Here is an 18,518-nt window from a genome sequence, read left to right on the forward strand (position 1 = left end):
CTGCCTGCCCAACAACCTTGTTGGGCCACACCCTTTAACAGGCCACACCTTCTCCCATTCAGGATTCTGGGATCAGCCTTTCTACACCTGTCCTGGTCCGTGGTGCCCTCAGACCTAGTCCAGAGCTTATGATGCCTAGATGAGTTTGTGACCTTGAACCTGGTGGGATCTGGTCTCCAGATCCAACCTGGGTTCTTAGGTAGGGTCATGATGCTGGTGACATATGTGTACTGAGGGGTAGTGATAACTCCTGTTTTCCATCTATCCACATGGCTCACTCTCCTTTCATCTCTGAAGCACCCGAAGAAGGTAGAGGGCCCACCTCACCTCTAACCTTGATCAAGGTCACTGATACCTGTCATAGGATGGCTAGCAACAGGAGACATATAGGCTAAGTAAGTGCCTATCATGGTTGTCCAGGGACAGGGGCATGGAAGAGCTTTGAAGGTGAGTTGGTCAGGGCACCATCAGAATCTTTCGTATTGGGACAGCGAGATGGCTCAGTGGATAAAAGGGTGCTTGCCACCAAGCCTGATGACTGGAGTTTGATCTATGGGAACCACATGGTAAGAGAGAAATTACTTCCTAACTGTTCTCCATATGTACGCAATGTGACGTGCATGCCCCCACACGTAAATAAACGTGAAAACAACAGCAACCATCATCATCATCACCACCATCACCATCATCATCATCACCATCTCATGTGTCCGACATCTTTGGTGCAGGCTTGGGGAGCTGTAACTGGGCCCTGTTTCTGCAGTATGCCCAATGTCTCTCATGTTCTGGGTGGTCCTGCTAGGTCTTTCTCCTGGAGCGCTCTCTCTCCTCAGCTCCATGCTCCTTCCAATCATCCTTTATTCTTGTGCCTTTATTTGTGTTCAGGCCCACCGTGATGGAGGCACTCTCCTCATGATCCAGGCCATGGTGTCTGTGTGGTGGGGATGGGCTCAGGGCTCCATGCAGCCATATGCAAGGTATCTACTTTTCGGTGGGCTCTTGGACCTGGGGCATAGGTACTCTCTTCAACCTGTATGACCTGGGCTTGTAATCTAAGGATTTCTCCCACTTGAGCAGGGCTCTGGGGTCTTTCATCTCCTGGTCCTTGTAGAATCTGTTTGCTCTCACTTCCAGCTGTCCCAAGCAGTTTTGACCCTACAGATAAGCCCCGATGTGATAGCAAACGGTAAGCTATGGTGGTAATGCCCCTGCGGTCACCCTTGACCCCTGCTCACTTGGGGCTTACTGTTTGTTTGTTTACTCTTTTTGTATGCTGTGCCCTTCCCCCACAGCCTTGAGCAGGCCTTCAAGCCATTTACCACAGTAGACCAAACCAATAGGACCTGGGCTGCTATCCCCTCACCCAGCCGCTGGAGAAGAGACTCTGGGGGGTTGTGGCTTCCCCTTTATATGTGAAAGCAAAATATTAAACTTCGGGCCTTGATCAGAATACGTTATCTTGGCCCCATGCTTCTCTTGCCCTCCATTCCCCCTTTCATTCCCAGCCTTCCTCTCAGGTAAACCCGGTTACCCGTAGCCGCTGGCGGCTACAGTATGTGGTGTGTGTGTGTGTATGTGTGTGTGTGTGTGTGTGTGCGTGCGCGCGCGCGTGCAAGAGTGAGCATTTCAGGCCGCTGGTTCGTTTCCTGGTTTTTACGTGGGTTCTGGAGATCTGAACTCCAGTCCTCAAGCTTGGTAAGCCCTTCACTCCAGCTCTGGGTCTCTTAAACTTGCCAGTCCTCAACCTCAAGCCAGAGCAGTTCACTGCCCTGCATGCTGCTCACTTGGTCATAGGGGCAGGGTGAAACTTGGTCAAGCTCCTGGAAAGGTACCTGCAGGACTCCTAGGGACAGCTACCTTTCCCTCACCTCTACAGTGCCAACTCACTGCCTGAGCAAGGACACATTTTTTCCTATCCACTGGGGAGGCTGCTTGCTCTCAGCAGAAAACCACTAAAAGATCTTATGGCAGTGAAGGCATGGCTGTGGGAGGCAGCCTGCCTTGTGGCACGTGACAGGTAGACAGTAACCCAAGTTCATGCTTTACATGCGCTAGGAGTTTACAGATCTACGCCGGGTGTGACCACATGTGGCCCCTCTACACATAGAAATACTTTCTACCCAGAAATTGCTGGCACCGTGGCTCTCTTCCGGGTGACGTAGATCTGTTCTGAGTTATGGTGGCAGCAGAGGAAGTCCTGACCAAGTGCCTTCTCTGGTAGAGCCTTGTCTGATTTACACACCAGATCTGGGCAAGGGGCACGGGCTTAGATGGTTAAAGCATCTGGTATTGGTCTGTTTTATGGGTATCAGACAGCTCAGAGCAGCTGTAAATACTGGTTGGCTTGGAGAGGGAGCAGGCTCAATTACAGGTGAGTCTCAGCACCCCTTCCAGGGCAGGGAGCCTCTAGCCTTACACACAAATCGGAGAGACGCTCCCTTTATGTCCCCATCAGTCACTTATCATGTGGAACACACTCTGACCCTAAGATAAGGTGTTCCCGACACCTGCTTTTTGGGGTGGACCCAAGGGGATGGCTGGAAAGGAAACCGCTTGAAACAGGCCCAGAAGCCTGGAGGCAAAGGTAGCATTCCTGAGCCTTATTGACTAATGGAGCTGGCAGCTGTCACAGGGCCTGGTGGCTGGGAGAAATGGGGCAGGTGCCAGGTGCTTCATCTGGGCTCTTCCACCTGGGAGCAGCTGCTGCATGGCCTCTCAGAGGCACGGGACAGGTGTCAGGAGCAGGCTGTTGAAAGGGATATAATGGGTCACCAGATGGGGCCATGTGATCTGGCTTTGTTGTCGGCTTAGGGACCAAATTAGAAAACCAAAGGTACAAACCTGAACTTGGACCTGGCCTTGAGCTCCACCCAGGGTGCTATCTGTTAAGATAGAGAAGCCAGGGCTTGCAGGTTGGTTGTTTATCTGAATAATCACAGGCTGATAGCAGAGACCTTTGAACAGAGCCAGCTCACAGGGCTCCCCTGAGCATGTCCTGCTTGGCTGGATCTGCCAACTGTGTGTACCCAACACTGGTCTTTCCTTCATCTGAGTGGCCTGTGAGATTCCTGACAGTCCATGCTCTCCAGAGGCTGATGGCAACTGGGATGATGGGTAAGAGGTTACAGAAGGGGCACCTGGGTAGGAACTGCCAGACTCCAACACCAGCCTACCCAGGGGACATAAAGGAAAGGGGAAAACAGGGTCTGGGAAAGGGTGGACAAAACACACAGTGGTGAGGCAGAGGTGCCCCTCAGGAATGGGGGTGTAGATGCAGTGGTGGTTGGGAGCTACAGTAGGAACGGGGCTGTCAAGAACTCTGGACACTCCTGTTCTAGGCAGTGACACCTTCCACAAGTCTGGCAGACACTGAACATGTGGTAATGAGAGCCATACAGGTGGGTCTCGATGGATGGGCTGGATGGGAGATCCATGGGGCATTGGGACGCAAGAGACCAAAAGGTAATCCTGAGCTTGAGTCTGCAGTCCCTACTCCCATCCCAGCTGAGCTGGCTCCAGCCTACAGCCCTCCCCACTTACCCTTGGAGAGGCCAGAAGCTTCCCAAGGGCAGGGGAACAGGGCTTAGCACACAGCAGGCACCGACCTGCACAAGGATCACGGCTAGCTAGTTCTGAAAAGTGGCCACTCAAGCTTACTGCTCATCTCTGGACCTAGAAAAAAGGTTCTTTACCTGGCCTTTCTGTGGTCTCTTCTTCACTGGTGACCATCAGAATGTCAGAGCAGATTCTCTATTGGATTCAGAAATTCCCACTCAGCTGTCATCAGGGACCACCCCTATTCCCATGGCAGCGGACCCCAGGTCTCAGGATGTCACCCAGCAGGGGTGGGCACCAACAGGCCAACTCTGGGCACAAATGACAGCCTAATGTCAGAACCCCTCCTCATCTCTGAGCTCAGGGTCACCCTTTGGCCTCTGCCTGCCACCTCCGTCCCTGGATCTCCCATCCAGCCCATCCTTAGGGACCCACCTGCATGGCCACCCTTGCTCTGCTTGCTGCAGGTCCAGTGTCCCTCACTATATTCTGTAACTCGAGGCTCTGGCCCATGCCCCCAGCACAGGAGGGACAGTATCCAATGCCGGCTGAACACACGCCTAGGATTCACCTCACACCCAGCAACCACGTATCGTATCTTTGCTGAGCAGATTTCCCTGCCACCTCAGGTGTCCCGAAGTGAACCTATAATAAATAGATGACCAAAATGTCTCAGGATCAGTGACAAGGCAGCCAAGGACTTTACATTTATTTTTAATAATAATAAAAAACATCTTCCCACAAGTGCTCCCAAACTCCCAGGGTTACTAATCCCCAAAACTGGCCACTGATCCCACTCAGTGGATACACCTGCTGCAGCCCAGAACCGTTTCCAGTGGCCTAGGCAGAACACAGCAGTCACGCGGGACTTGACTGTTGTTTCCAGCTTCGAGGGCTAAGGCAGAGAACGAGCTGTCTTGGCGCTGGAAAGACGGGTCTCAAAGGCCCCGCTCACTGAGCGTCCGCACGTCTGTGTCTGGCACTGCTGACTACAGGTCACCACACCCGGCACAGCCGGATCACCTCCTTCAAGGCCTTCAGCCTCTCCATGCTCCTGTCCTTCACTGCCATGGCCAGGAGGACAGCTCTGTTTCCTGCTTCTTGCGACACAAACGCTACCAGGTTCTTTGCGAAGACATGGATGAGAGGCTGGGGAGGGAGGAAAGGAAGACAGGGCCATGACTACAGAAAACCTCATCTGGTTTTCTTTTTAAGACAGGTTGTCATTTTCTGTAGCATCATGGAATTCATAAGCCCAGGTGGCCTTGAACTCATGGCAATCCTCCTGCCTCAGGTGGGATTCTCCCGAGTGCTGGGATTCCGGACATGTGCTATCATATCCAGTTTTGTTGTTCTTCTTTTAATGAGTGTGAGCACGTGCGCGTATGAGGGGGCCTTGGGTCAGCCTCAGGAATCATCCTCAGAACACCAACCATCTACTTTGGGACAGGATCTCTTATTGACCAGTAACTCACAAATTAGGCCACACTGCCTGACCAGCCAACCCCAGGATCCTCTGTTCCTGCCTTCTGGGAATGTACCACATTTGCAGGGTTTTTTTTTTTGTGTGTGTGTGTGTGTGTGTGTGTGTGTGTGTGTTTGTTTTTTGAGAAAGGGTCTCTCTATGCAGCCCTTGCTAGAACCTGGTATGTAGATGAAGCTGGCCTCAAACTCACACAGATCATCCGCCCAGTCAGTCTCTCCAGTGTTGGGATTAAAGGCATGTGTCACCAAGCCGGGCCCCACAGCTAGCTTTCTTATGTGAATTCTGAGGATCAAACTCAGGTTGTACTTGCAAACACTTTACAGACTGAGATACTCCCTCAGTCTCCATTGCTTAGACTTATTTATTCATTCATTTGTTTTTGTTGAGACAAGAACTCACTGTGTACTGATTTATTAATTGTTGTTGACGTAAGAGCTCGCTCGGTAAGGTAGCCCTGTCTGTTCTGGAGCTTGCTATGTAGGTCAGTCTACCTTAATCTCCCAAGTGCCAAGATTAAAGGTATGCACATGGCTATTTTAGTCTCCACTTAAAAAATAAATGTATGTATGTATGTATGTATGTAAAAGAAAGTACAACTTGTGGCAGTCAATTCTCTCTGTCCACTGTAGGTTTACGAGACTGAACTCAGAATGTCAGGCTCGAATGCCTTTAGCCCCTGAGACAACTCAATGCTCCCTGACTTTTTTAGTATATGTGCTGCCGAAGTGAGCACGCTCCCTGACTTTTTAAATAGAGGGTGTCATGTAACCCAAGTTAGCTTTATGTAGCTGGGAATGAAACTGAACCCTGATCCTCCTGGTCCCACCTCCCAAGTGCTGGGACTACACCAGCATGTCACCATAACCAGTCTTTTTTTTTTTTTTTTAAATTTTCTTCCTCCTCCTCCTTTTTTTTGGGGGGGGGGGGGAGAGCAGGGTCTATTCCTAGCTGGCCTCAAACTCACAATACAGCTCAGTCTTGGAGCAAATTTTCTGCTGCAGCCACCCACTTGAGAGGATTACAGATATGTATCGTCAAACACAGTATCTTCCTGATGCTCCTTAAGGGATCCAGGCCAGCTTCTCACACTTTCTCTAAGCTAAGACCACAGTGATTCAGAGCACCAAGTGGACTGCATAGAGCAGACATAGCAAACTGTTCATGAGGTATCATTAAGATTCTTCCTTGGTGCTTCTGCCTATCATTTCTCTGGTCACCCCTAATCGAGACAGACATGACTGCAAAGGGGGTTGCTGTCAAGACTCAAGAAGTAGACCTGATCATAAAGCCATCGCAACAGGGTCAAACTGAGGAGATGGCTGTGTCATAAAAAAAATCAATACCTCCCCAGAGTATTGAGTAAATGCTGGCATGCTGGGAAAAGCGTGACTAGGGCCAGCCAGGACACACTCGGACCAGAAAGATCCTGGAAAATGCTCACTGTGCCTACCAGACACCCCATGTCCCTATGGACAGATGAAACCTGCAAAAAGATTCTCTCAACTCTATTACCTCGTCCTGCCCGAGGAGGACTTTTGTGGTGAGCACTGGCTTGCTGATGTCATTGGTCACATTGCTGGGCTCCAAGGAGACTAGCGTACCCATCTTCCCGAACTGGGTCACCACAACCAGGATGTGGTTGCTGAAGGCTGTGCAGACCACTTGGGTGGGCACACCGCACACCACTTCTGTCTTCTGTTTAGATACTAGCAGTGGTTTGTCTTCCATGGTTCCGTTCTTCAGCGGAAGCTTTAGTTTTAAAAGAAAAAGAAAAAAGGGATGGAGCAATCAGAGTCAGATACAACCTGAAGCTCCAAAGCAGCCACGTCAAACAACCCATCTCAAGCTGCAAGTGGTGGCACATGTCCGTCATCCCAACACAAAGGAGGATCATCCTGAGTTCGAGGCCAGCCTGAGCTACACGAGGGAGACCCTAGTATCAATACCACGCCCCGACTCAAAAGTGAGTGTGCGCATGCTCATGCAGGCTTTTGTTAGCGTGTGTCGCCGCTGCTAACGAGTACGGCCATTCCCGCGACCAGCGGTCTCCCACTTTTAGATACTAGGGATGAGGGGAACCGCCGAGCTCACCAGGGAACCCCGACCGCACAGGAGTGGGGATGGCTGGATGACTACTGACAGCAGTTGGGACCGAAACCCTCAGCAACCAGCGCTCACCGCACCAGCTGCGCAAGAAAGAGAACTCAGCGAGCAACTCAGCCAGCTCCGGTTTAGCAGAAGCGCCGGCGAGAACTTCCGGTTCCGGTCCGTTGGGCCTAAGGTCCGTGGGTCGCCGCAGTTCCAGAGACTTAGGTTCCGCGTTGTTAAGGAGCCCTTCAGGCTTTGTGTTAAAGGGACAGTGTGCCTCTCCGAGCTTCAGGACTTCGCTTGAACCCCGATGTAGGGGGCTTTGTGTCCTAGCTGTGGACTGGGATGGCAATAAGAATTAATATTTATCTTCGGGATTTTCCTGCCCCATCCTCCCGAATTCTGGGATTATTTTCATTTCCTCTTCCTCCTCCTCCTCCTCCTCCTCCTCCTCCTCCTCCTCCTCCTCCTCCTCCTCCTCCTCCTCCCCCCTCCCCCTCCCCTCCCCTCCCCCTCCCCCTCCTCTTTTTTGAGACAGTGTCTCAAGTACCCTACGTTGATCAAGGAAACTCTTGAACTTCTTGGATTCTCCTCCTTCCACCTTCTAAGTGCAGGGGTGACAGGAATGCACCACACACATGGTTTACTGGTATGGGGATAACATCCGGGAGTTTATGAAGCTAAGCGAGCATTGACCAACTGAGCTAAATCTCAACCCTCATTTAAACTTTTTCTCCTTCCCTCTTTCTTTCATTTTCTTCCTTTTGGGTATTGAGGGACAAGTCTCATTTACAGTAGCTATTGCTCGTCTTGCAGAATATTTAAAAGAATTAAACAGTATTTATTTGTTTATTATTTATTCGCATGAGTATTTTTGCCTGCCTGTATATGGTGCCATGTGCATGCAGTACCCACAGAGGCCAGAAGAGGGCACTGAATTACCTCGAATTGGAGTTACAGACAATGGGTTGCCATGTAGGTGATGATAACCGATCCTGGTCCTCAGCAAATGCTCTTAATGGTGAGCCATTAAAATTAAAACAATTTTTTTTTCTTAAAAGTATAGATTGTAAATTGAATGTATTCCTCCCATTCCCTCGACCTGCTCTTTTCTTCCCTCCCTTCCTGTTAGGTCTCTTTGTGTAAACACATACACACACACACACACACACACACACACACACACACACACACGGTTTAGTGTGATCATGTAAAATCTAGGAACCACCAGTCAGAGAAAACATACCGTATCTGTCTTTCTGAGACTGGCATAATTTGCTTAACATGATTGTCTTCAGTTTCATCTATTTTTTTTTTGTCTGTTTTTTGTTTTTTGTTTTTTCGAGACAGGGTTTCTCTGTATAGCCCTGGCTGTCCTGGAACATCTATTTTTAAGACTAGCATAACCTCATTCTTTGTGTGTGTGTGTGTGTGTGTGTGTGTGTGTGTGTGTGTGTGTGCTTGCAAGGCAAGAACTTTTTTGTTTGTTTGTTTGTTTGTTTGTTTTTTCGAGACAGGGTTTCTCTGTATAGCCTTGGAACTTACTTTGTAGACCAGGCTGGCCTCGAACTCAGAAATCTGCCTGCCTCTGCCTCCCAAGTGCTGGGATTAAAGGCGTGCGCCACCACTGCCTGGCGCAAGGCAAGAACTTAACTGACTGAGCCGTCTCCCCAGCCCCATCTCATTCTTCTTCATGGCTGAACACCCTGTGTACACTCCATAGTCTCCTTACCTTCGTAGTATGCCTAGATCACTTAATCTTTGCAGCTCCTTAAGACAGAAACATTGTGAAAGTAAAATGCTTTGACCCTACCCTCACCTTCAACTTGATGTTTGTCCCAGTTCCCTGACCCTTGCTGAGACCCAGAGGATGCTGGAACCTGGACCACTGACCTTTGCCAGGTCCCAGCTAATGCCTGGAACATCTGACCCTCCCTGAAGCTCAGGGGAAAGTAGGAGGAAGCCCTGTCCTGCAGGGTGAGTCTTGTATCCAAACCAGAAAGCCCCACCAAGTCTCCTTGAGAGAAGTTTCACTGTCTGGGAAAGTCGCGGGCAAATAATGGAAGAAACTCCAGCCCCAAGCCCCTTCCCCAGAGGTTGATAGTCCTGAAAGCTCTACCCGAGAAGCCTGTCTGTGCCTACTGCTGACAGTTCTGAAAAAAAAAAAAAAGCCACACTTCTGCTTACACACTAAAGTCCTTAGATAGCTCAGGCATTTTTCTCAATAAATGTACCCTCTCTTTCCTTGAGTTAATGACTTCTTATCCAAGCTCCAGCGAGCCGTATGAAGCTTGCTTCTCCTGAAATGATTTCTTGGTGGTGTAAAAGAAAAGGCATGCATACAAAGCATGATGGGAGGAGACAGAGATCGAGAGGAAACGAGTTTCTGGGCGTCCTCACAGTTAGCACGTGAAGGGGGAAGATTAGGGTTTCGTGCCACTAATACTCAAGAAGCAAGGAGCGTATAGATTTCTCAGCAAAGTCTTTTTGTTGGTTCTAAATTTAAACACCCGCCCGCCCACACACTGCAAAAGCAAATTGCTGGCGTGTTGCTTTGCCTGGAGAAATCTTGAAAAGCTTTTGATGCACCTTGTTTTGCCTTCTCTCTTTGAGGCAGAGGTCCAGGAACTCTGCCTTCCCAGCACACGGAAGCCCTGGACACATACTGATGATCTTTGCAGAAGAGAGTTGGAGAAGAAGGTGGACGGTGTTCTGATCACATCGTTAAGTAGCTCTGAGGGGTCCACTTTGGGCTGATGTGGATCTTGAGCTATTGATGATAAAGAACAAATCTGAAGGAAAACAGAGGTTTCTGAAAAAGAGTGTGTTGGGCTGAGTTGCTGTTGTTTCAGGAAAGGGGCTTCCCCAGGGCTTAGCTGGATGAGTGGGTGGGGCTCACACACTCAGGACTTGGTGGGAAAGCACGTTCTCTGCAATCTTGAAGACCTGCGTTCAGATTTCCAGAGCCCATGTAAAAGCCTGGTGAGGTGATGTGTGTTTGGAATCCTGGTGCTTTTTTGGGGGAAATGGGAGGTGCAGACAGGAAAATCCCTAAAAGCCTGAGGGGTGTATGTAGCAGCAAACAAGAGACTCTGTTTCACAATGAAAATCAAAACTCAAGGTTGTCCTCTGACTTCAGTGTGTGCCACAGTATGAGAACTCCCCAGGCACACACTAGACACAAGGGTAAATTAAAATCCAAAAGATAAGAGTCTCATTAATTTTTGGCTGTTCTCCAGCGTGTGCTAGAGGGATTGTTGTGCTAGAAAGAATGACACCTCCCTCCCTTTTTTATTTTATTTATTTTTATTTCAAGACAGGATCTCATTATGGAGCCCTGGCTGTCTTGGAACTCACCATGTAGACCAGGCTATTCTGGAACTCACAGAAATCTGTCTGCCTGCCTCTGTTTCCAAAGTGTTGGGATTAAAGGTATGTGTCACAAGGCTAGGCTGGAAAGAAACTTAAGTAATCACATATAATATGGCTGTTGCTGGGGCTGGAGAGATGGTTTAGCGACTGCAAGCACTTGCTATTCTTGTTGTTTTGAGTTTGGGTCCCAGCATCCACATATGGTGGCTTGCAACCACCTGTAACTCCAGCTCTAGAGAATCTGATGCCTACTGATAATATTCGTTCACACACATGCACCCTCTACACACATATAAAAGTCATATATCTTCAGGCTCAAGTGTTTAAAAACTTGGTCTGAAGTGAGTGTTGTGGAGCCTTAAGGAGGTAGAAGTTGGCTGGAGGAAGTGGGTCACAGAAGGCGGGCCTTGAGGCTTTATAGACAGACTCCACTTCTCTTTCTGCTCCCCCTTTTGAGTAGTAGGTACAATATGACTTGTCAGCATCCTGCCTCCAACCCATCACAGTGGACGTTATCCCTCTGGAACAGTGAGCCAGAATACCTTCCTTAAGTTGCCTTTGTCAGGGTATTTTATGACAGCAACAGAAAAACAAAACAAGACAACAGTGGAATTAATAGTGTCAATACAGGGGCAAGAGTTTTATTAAGGTCAAGTATGGTAGGTCATTCCTGTAATCCAGTGCTTGGGAGGTTGGGGCACGAAGATGGTTAATTTGAGGTCATCTAACGAGACCCTGACTGACTGAAAATTGACTTGAGAGGCTGAGGCTGAAGCTCAGTTGACAGAACTCTCGCCTTGTGTGCATACAGCCCCGTTTGATCCCCAGCATAGAGCAGATCATGATGGTGCATGCTATTGTGCTTGCCTGGGAGGCCAAGGCAGGAGGATCAGGAGTTCAAAACCAGCCTGGGCCACATAGTGAGTTCAGGGCTAGCCTGGGATGCATGAGATTGTGTCTCAAAAAGACAATGACTGAGGTTTTGGGAGAGATGGCTCGACAAGTAAGAGAACTGGTTGCCCTTTCAGAGGAACCTTTCCAGCTCCTCTTCCGGTATCTGTGTTCACCAGGCAGGTGTGTGCACACATGTATATAGGCAAAACATTCATACACATAAAACAATTAAAAATGCAAAAATAACTAAAATAAATTGGTTGAGAGGCTGTCTTGAGGGTCTGGAGAGATGCCTCAGGAGCTAGGAGCTCTTGTGGGTTTCCCAGTGAACTGTAGGGCATGTGGACCTCTGTTCCTGACTTCCTCTCCATGTGGGACATTGGCGGTATCTGGGTACCCAGAGAGGAGATGAGGAAACACAGCCTTTGTCCCAGACCCTGCCTTCCCCTTCCAGTTCGGTGTGTAGTGGCATCTGACAAGGAAACACAGGCTGTGGACCCATTCTGGACTTTGCCCTGCCTTCTCCAGCCAGTGTACCAGTGGCACCTGGACACCCACGACAGAGAGGCAGAACTGGGTTCACAGTGAACCTGGTTGTTTTCACAGTACCCATACCTGTGACTCATAGCCTCCTGTAACTCCAGCTCCAGGGAATCCTATGCCTTATTTTGGCCTCCCAAAGTACCCAATATACGTCACATACCTTCATACATATACATAAATACAAATACATTGAAACATTATTTAAAAAAAATTTAAAGTTGTCTTGAAAATTGAAACTCCAGATACCACAAATTTGTCTAGTACTTGTTACATTTTAGTTATGAATGTAGTCAGAATTAACCTGCAGAGATAATAAATGCAGAGTTGAATGCATGTTTATAGGGTCACACTTTTCCAATAAGCTGGATGGTAGTTCAAACATGATTCTCCTGAAGGACTTTCCAATTCTGTAGTAAAGAGGAGTGTGGTGAGTTTGTATTTATTTACTTTTTTTTTTGAGGGTGCTACTTTCTCATTGGCTATTCAATCAAATGACTTCTTGTTGAAGTGTCATCTGTTGGGATCCTGGGCACTCTTCCTATGTGTACACCATGCATGTAGAGGTCGGAAGACGATTTCAGGTGTCCTTCCTTGGGCTCTCTTCACCTTTTGTTTTGAGACAAGATGTATTGTTGGTCTGGAATTCACTGTATAGGTTAGAGTAGCTGGCCTGGGTGCTTCTAGAGGTCCCTGGAGCCCACCATCAGCTTTCTGTCGGTGATTCAACTTTTTTTTAGACAGTTCATACAAAGGGTCCCCATGGCTGTGGTGTGTCTCTCATCTGTCTTGTTCACTGAGCACCAAAGCTAGAAAGCTCTCTCACAGCATGGCCTGTGTCTGTAGTTCCTTCTTGCTGCATCCTTTCAGGGACTGACACACCATTTGCCAAAAGGCTTTGTTTTGAGGAACCTGACACATCCTTGGGGCTTGCTAGAGTTTTCATCCCCTTCTGGGTCAACAGAACCATTGTAGCTGCTGGACACACAGACCAGTGGTAGGTCAGCGACTTGCTCTCTCATTTGCAAGTGGAAGCATGGTGAGTCGGGCCAGTGGGTGTACCTGTATTCTTAGAACTTGGGAGGCCAAGACACGAGAAGCATGAGTTCTAGATAGCCTGGGTTACTTACTGAGACTCTGTGAAGTGATCATTTTTGCTTATTAATGTGAATGGATCTGGAGTCAGCCAACAGGTAAGCCATTGAGCACCCCTGAAAGGGACTTTCTCAATCTAATTGAAGTGGAAAGACCGATTCTACCAGCAGGTGGTACCTTCTGTTAACTGTTCAGATTAAAAAAAAAAAAAAAAAAGTCTGAGAAAGAAAAGCATTTGTGGCCCTGCGGTGGTGGCTGGTGGCGCACGCCTTTAATCCCAGCACTTGGGTGGCAGAGGCAGGCAGATTTCTGAGTTCGAGGCCAGCCTGGTCTACAGAGTGAGTTCCAGGACAGCCAGGGCTACACAGAGAAACCCTGTCTCAAAAAACCAAAAACCAAAAACCAAAAAAAAAAAAAAAAAAGAAAAAAAAAAAAAGAATAGCATTTGTTCTTTTGCCTGCTTGCTTTCATGTCATGTTAACAAGTGCATCTACTTTGTTATCATATTGCTGCCACTGCCACCAGAACCCAGCATGGACCAAAGACCAGCACCTCTGCAGAAATCCTCTGCCTTCAGCACTGACTGAGACTGCTGAGACATCCAGCCTGGGCATGGACAAGGCCGATACCAAGTTCTTACCCCCTTCGGTGTGAGGCAGTCACTGCCAGACTACTCAGACCACTTTATATAAGCCAATTTGGTAAGTCTCCTTTTAACATAAAACTAACAAGCCATTCTGTTCCTCTAGAAAATCCTGACTTAAACATCTTGTTTCAAAAAAAATTAATAAAAATAATTCAAAGAAGGACAAGGGCTGGCGGTGTGGGAGCTGTACTGCCTCTGTCGCTCACACCTCATGCTTGGTAAGTCTTAAATAGCTTCAGAGACACAGCTCCATCCTCCAGATGTGCTGGGATGATGGCTTAGAGGATGTAGGTAACAAAGAAGGAGTTAGGCTATGGAGAGTGACTGCTTTGGGGAGCCTTCCTCATGCTAGCCACTCTGCACCTGAAGGCAGATGGATGGGTAGGTGGGTGAATGGGTGGTTGGATGAGTGGGTGGATGGTTGGGTGGGTGAATGAATGAATGAATGAGTGGGTGGGTGGATGAATGAATGGATTAATAAATGGGTGGATGAATGGAATGGGTGGGTGGATGGGTGGGTGGATGAATGGCTGGCTGGGTGGGTGAGTGGGTAGATGGATAAGTGAATGGATGGATGAATGGGTGGATGGATGGGTGGGTGGATGGATGGGTGAATGGGTGATTAGATGGGTGGGTGGTTGGATGGACAGATGGATGGGTGGATGGACAGATGGATGGGTGGATGGTGGGTATATGAATGTCTCATCCCTCCACTCCATCTCAGGCTCTGCAGTTGACACACAGCTTCATCGATGTTTGCCTGTCTCCTGCTGTGTGATGCTCTGGGCTTCACTGAGTGGAACTGTGGATTCCAGTAGAACCGAATCCAGCTTGTAAGGCTCTCGATCCGTGGTTCTCAGTTTTCCTAACATGTGACCCTTCAGTACCGTTCCTCCTGTTGTGGTGACCCCCAACCATAAAATTATTTTTATTCCCACTCCATAACTGTAATTTTGGTACTGTTATGAGTCATAATGTAAATAAATATCTGTGTTTCCCATGGCCTTAGGTGACTTCTGTGAAAGGTCACCATAGCCCACAGGTTGAAAACGGCTGCTATAGGGAGAGAATATTCAGAAACAGGCGAAGTCCTACAATCAAGGAACATTCACATGTCAGGTCTGGTCTGACCTGCACAGGGTCAGAGGTCACCACATCTGTTTCTATGGAGATGAGTCACTAATCGATTATTCATGACTCTTCTTCCTGTTACTTCACAATTACTTCCAATACTGGGATTTAGTTCACAGTTACTTCCAATATTGGGATGACAGGCACCGTCCACATCACCTGGCTCTGACCACTGAACTTAATATATGTGTGTATACACACATACACACACATGCACACACAGATACATATATATACACACACATTATATATACACACACATGCACACATGCACACACAGATACATATATACACACACACATTATATATACACACACATGCACACATGCACACACAGATACATATACACACACATACCTACACATTATACATTAACACATACACATGTGTGTGCGCACAGGTATGCATGTGCACACACACACACACACACACACACACACACAGGGGCGCACTGTGTCACTGCACACATGGAGGTCAGAGGAGAACCTGTAGGAGTGGATTGATTCCTTTCTTCCATCGCATGGGTCCTGAGAATTGGACTCAGGTTGGCAGGCTTGCTGAGTCGTCTCACCAGCCCTGGGCCTTTTTCATTTACTATCATACAGTTAAGAAACAACAGAACCCAGTGTGGTTGCACACCTGCAGTTCCAGCATTTGGCAAGCAGAGGCAGAGGGGCCAGGAGTGCAAGGTTCCTCTGGATTCTACAGAGGCTTTGAGGCCAGACTGGGCATCATGTGAAAAAATATATATATATTAAAATAGATGTGTCCGGAGGTGGTGGCACATGCCTTTAATCCAAGCACTAGTGAAGCAAAGGTAGGCAGATCTCAAGGCCAGCCTGGTCTACAGAGCAAGTTCCAGGACAGCCAGGGCTACACAGAGAAACTTTGTGTCAAAAAACAAACAAAACAAACAAACAAACAAACAAACAACACCCAAAACAATCAAACCAAAGAAGAAGTAGAAGAAGAATTTTCCTTGACAAAGAAGCCCATTCTCATTGCCTCTGTCAAGAGTGTCAGTCTAAATGTAAAAAATGTAAAAAGATGCATGTGCTTTTTTTCCCTTCAAGCGATATGGAGGAGCTGGGGTGTGGCTCAGCAGTAGTAGGCCTGCCCAGAATCCCCCAGTAAGGGGCTGGGGTGTGGCTCAGCAGTAGTAGGCCTGCCTAGAATCCCCCAGTGAGGGGCTGGAGGTGTGGCTCAGTGGCAGAGCCCCTGCCTAGAATCCCCCAGTGAGGGGCTGGGGTGTGGCTCAGTGGTAGAGCCCCTGCCTAGAATCCTCCAGTGAGGGGCTGGGGTGTGGCTCAGTGGTAGAGCCTCTGCCTGGAATCCCCCAGTGAGGGGCTGGGGTGTGGCTCAGTGGTAGAGCCTCTGCCTGGAATCCCCCAGTGAGGGGCTGGGGTGTGGCTCAGTGGTAGAGCCCCTGCCTAGAATCCCCCAGTGAGGGGCTGGGGGCGTGGCTCAGTGGTAGAGCCCCTGCCTGGAATCCCCCAGTGAGGGGCTGGGGTGTGGCTCAGTGGTAGAGCCTCTGCCTAGAATCCCCCAGTGAGGGGCTGGGGTGTGGCTCAGTGGTAGAGCCTCTGCCTAGAATCCCCCAGTGAGGGGCTGGGGTGTGGCTCAGTGGTAGAGCCTCTGCCTAGAATCCCCCAGTGAGGGGCTGGGGTGTGGCTCAGTGGTTTATGTTTGCTTAGGACTAAGGCAATCATAGTAGCAGAAACTTTGGGCCATCTCATTGTTTGCTCGTTTCACAGACAGGGGAGTAGAGGCCTTCAGAAGAGAATAGAATTATTCTAGAGCTTCTGAAAACGATTTCCGTGTCAGAGAAGGGTGCTGTATCCGGCATTGCTGTCTTCTTCCTTGCCCCAGGCCATGGCCTTGTAGTCCTGTTTTGGTCACCTCCACCTCCAGCTTTGATGGAGTTTGAACCCAGATACTTTGCCAACCAGGTAAATGCTTTGTTACTGGTCCACGTCTCCAGCCCTTTCCTGGGGAAGTCTAGGCAGGTGATCTCTTATGGAGCCATGTTCCTGTCCCTTTCTGGGGAAATTCTAGGTAGGAAATCTACTACTGAGCTGCATCTTCAGCCCCCTCTTTACTATTTTGAGACAGAATGACTCCCCCAGGCTGGCCCTGAATTCATTGTGTAGCTCAAGTGTGCCTTGAGCTTGCAATCCTCCTGCCTCAACTTCCTGAGGAGCTGGGATTACAGGCCTGGGACAGTAGGTCCAGCTGCAGACTGATTTTTTTTTTTTCCTTCAGGAGCAAAGCAGTGTTGTGAAGTGACACAGTAAGGTGTGACTCTTCTAAATGGCCTATGTATGTCCTGAGGCTGGTGCAGAGGTGCATGGGACAGTGGTGGAGGAGGCTCAACATGGGGCTCTCTGGTCACAAAACTTTCATGAATGGAACTAAATGGAACCCCAGGGGTTATGTGGAAGGACTCAACAGGGCTTTCTGTCTTCGTATGTTTGGAAGGTTTCCCCACACTTGAATGTCTGCAGCTTTGCAAAGAGTCAGAAAGGTTTTCCCACAACCCAGTGTTGACAGCGCTGCAAGTTAGTGTAATGCCGAATGCTCAACCATGAGACAGCTGCTGCTAAATCCTGCCTATGCAAAACAAGCCCGGTGCTGAAGACAAGCCAAGAGCTAACAAGGGTGCAGGTCAACTGGAATGCCTACTATTGTTGGCAGGCATGCAAAGAAATCCTGACCTGCTGGAAAGCAGTTGGGTGAACAGCTTTGCTTTGTTTTCAGTGCTGGGAGTAGAACTCAGAGCCTCACATATGGAAGGCGAATGCTCTACCACCGAGCTACACCTTCAATCCTGCTTTGGCAGTTTATTTTGTCAGTACTGGGGAATCGAACTTAGAGTCTCCCACATGCACTTTAGTCAAATAAAGTTGGTAAAGGTAAACACTCTGCCAACCTACCCCATCTGCTTCTAGGATAATCTTGGAGCTGGGCCTCTGGGCCTGCCTATGCAGGATTATTTTGGATGTGTTAACTGAGGTGGAAAGACTTTCCCACTGTGGGCGGCACCATTCCCTGGCTTCCATCCTTGGCTGTACAGGTTGAGAAAGGGAGCGGAGCTGCAGCATGCACTCATGGCCTTCTGCTTCCTGACTGTGGATACAGTGGGATCAGCTGCTGCAAGACCCTTGACTTCCCAGCTTCAATGGGCTGTACAAGCCAGAATAAAACCTTTCTCCCTTCAGTTGCTCTTGTCAGAGTATTTTTGTTTCACAACAACAAAAAAAGTAATTAAGATGGAAAAGCGCTTGTGACACAGGGATCTGATTCAGCTCTAGAAACCACGTGGGAAGGCCAGGCATGGAGGTATGTGTCTATAATTCCAACACCAGGCAAGCAGAGAGAGGAAGATCCCTGTGACTTACTGGCTAGCCAGCCTAACTGATAAGTTACAGGCCAAGGGAGAACCCCTGCCTCAAAGAATAAGGTGGATAGCACATAAAGAATGACACTTGGGCCTGGCGGTGGTGGCGCACACCTTTAATCCCAGCACTTGGGAGGCAGAGGCAGGCAGATTTCTGAGTTCGAGGCCAGCCTGGTCTACAGAGTAAGTTCCAGGACAGCCAGGACTACACAGAGAAACCCTGTCTCGAAAAACCAAAAAAAAAAAAAAAGAATGACACTTGGGATTGACTGCCACAAGCATGTGCCACAGATGAATTCAATTCCATGTTCACA

At 48.7% G+C, this 18,518-nt stretch overlaps 1 protein-coding gene and 2 long non-coding RNA genes across 12 annotated transcripts; 2 read left to right on the plus strand and 1 right to left on the minus strand.

Moving 5' to 3' along the window:
- The first annotated feature begins 29 nt into the window (after positions 1-29).
- LOC143438030 (uncharacterized) lies at positions 30-1,442 on the plus strand. The gene is made up of 3 exons (XR_013107127.1): positions 30-977; positions 1,135-1,186; positions 1,293-1,442. It is a non-coding gene; the product is annotated as an uncharacterized LOC143438030 (long non-coding RNA).
- A 1,450-nt stretch (positions 1,443-2,892) lies between these two features.
- LOC143438032 (uncharacterized) lies at positions 2,893-18,024 on the plus strand. 9 transcript variants are annotated; one of them, XR_013107130.1, is made up of 6 exons: positions 2,893-3,114; positions 7,999-8,150; positions 8,972-9,106; positions 9,747-10,561; positions 13,556-13,731; positions 14,401-14,678. It is a non-coding gene; the product is annotated as an uncharacterized LOC143438032 (long non-coding RNA). The 9 variants fall into 9 exon arrangements; XR_013107135.1 differs by lacking the exon at positions 2,893-3,114 and adding an exon at positions 17,070-18,024 and having other exon boundaries at positions 7,632-8,150; positions 14,401-14,509; XR_013107132.1 differs by lacking the exon at positions 2,893-3,114 and having other exon boundaries at positions 7,632-8,150; positions 9,743-9,852; positions 10,450-10,561.
- Psmg3 (proteasome assembly chaperone 3) lies at positions 4,254-7,590 on the minus strand. Of its 2 annotated transcripts, none has more exons than XM_076923494.1 (3): positions 7,220-7,590; positions 6,554-6,790; positions 4,254-4,704 (listed from the first exon to the last, which is right to left on the minus strand). In XM_076923494.1, exons 2-3 carry the CDS (start codon positions 6,767-6,769, stop codon positions 4,552-4,554), a joined length of 369 nt encoding a protein of 122 aa, XP_076779609.1. In that variant the 5' UTR covers positions 6,770-6,790; positions 7,220-7,590; the 3' UTR covers positions 4,254-4,551. The 2 variants fall into 2 exon arrangements, with proteins under 2 accessions (XP_076779609.1, XP_076779608.1); XM_076923493.1 differs by having other exon boundaries at positions 7,133-7,583.
- Positions 18,025-18,518: the final 494 nt, after the last annotated feature.

The sequence above is a fragment of the Arvicanthis niloticus genome, chromosome 24 (genome assembly GCF_011762505.2).
Source record: "Arvicanthis niloticus isolate mArvNil1 chromosome 24, mArvNil1.pat.X, whole genome shotgun sequence".
Classification (NCBI taxonomy): Eukaryota; Metazoa; Chordata; class Mammalia; order Rodentia; family Muridae; genus Arvicanthis; species Arvicanthis niloticus.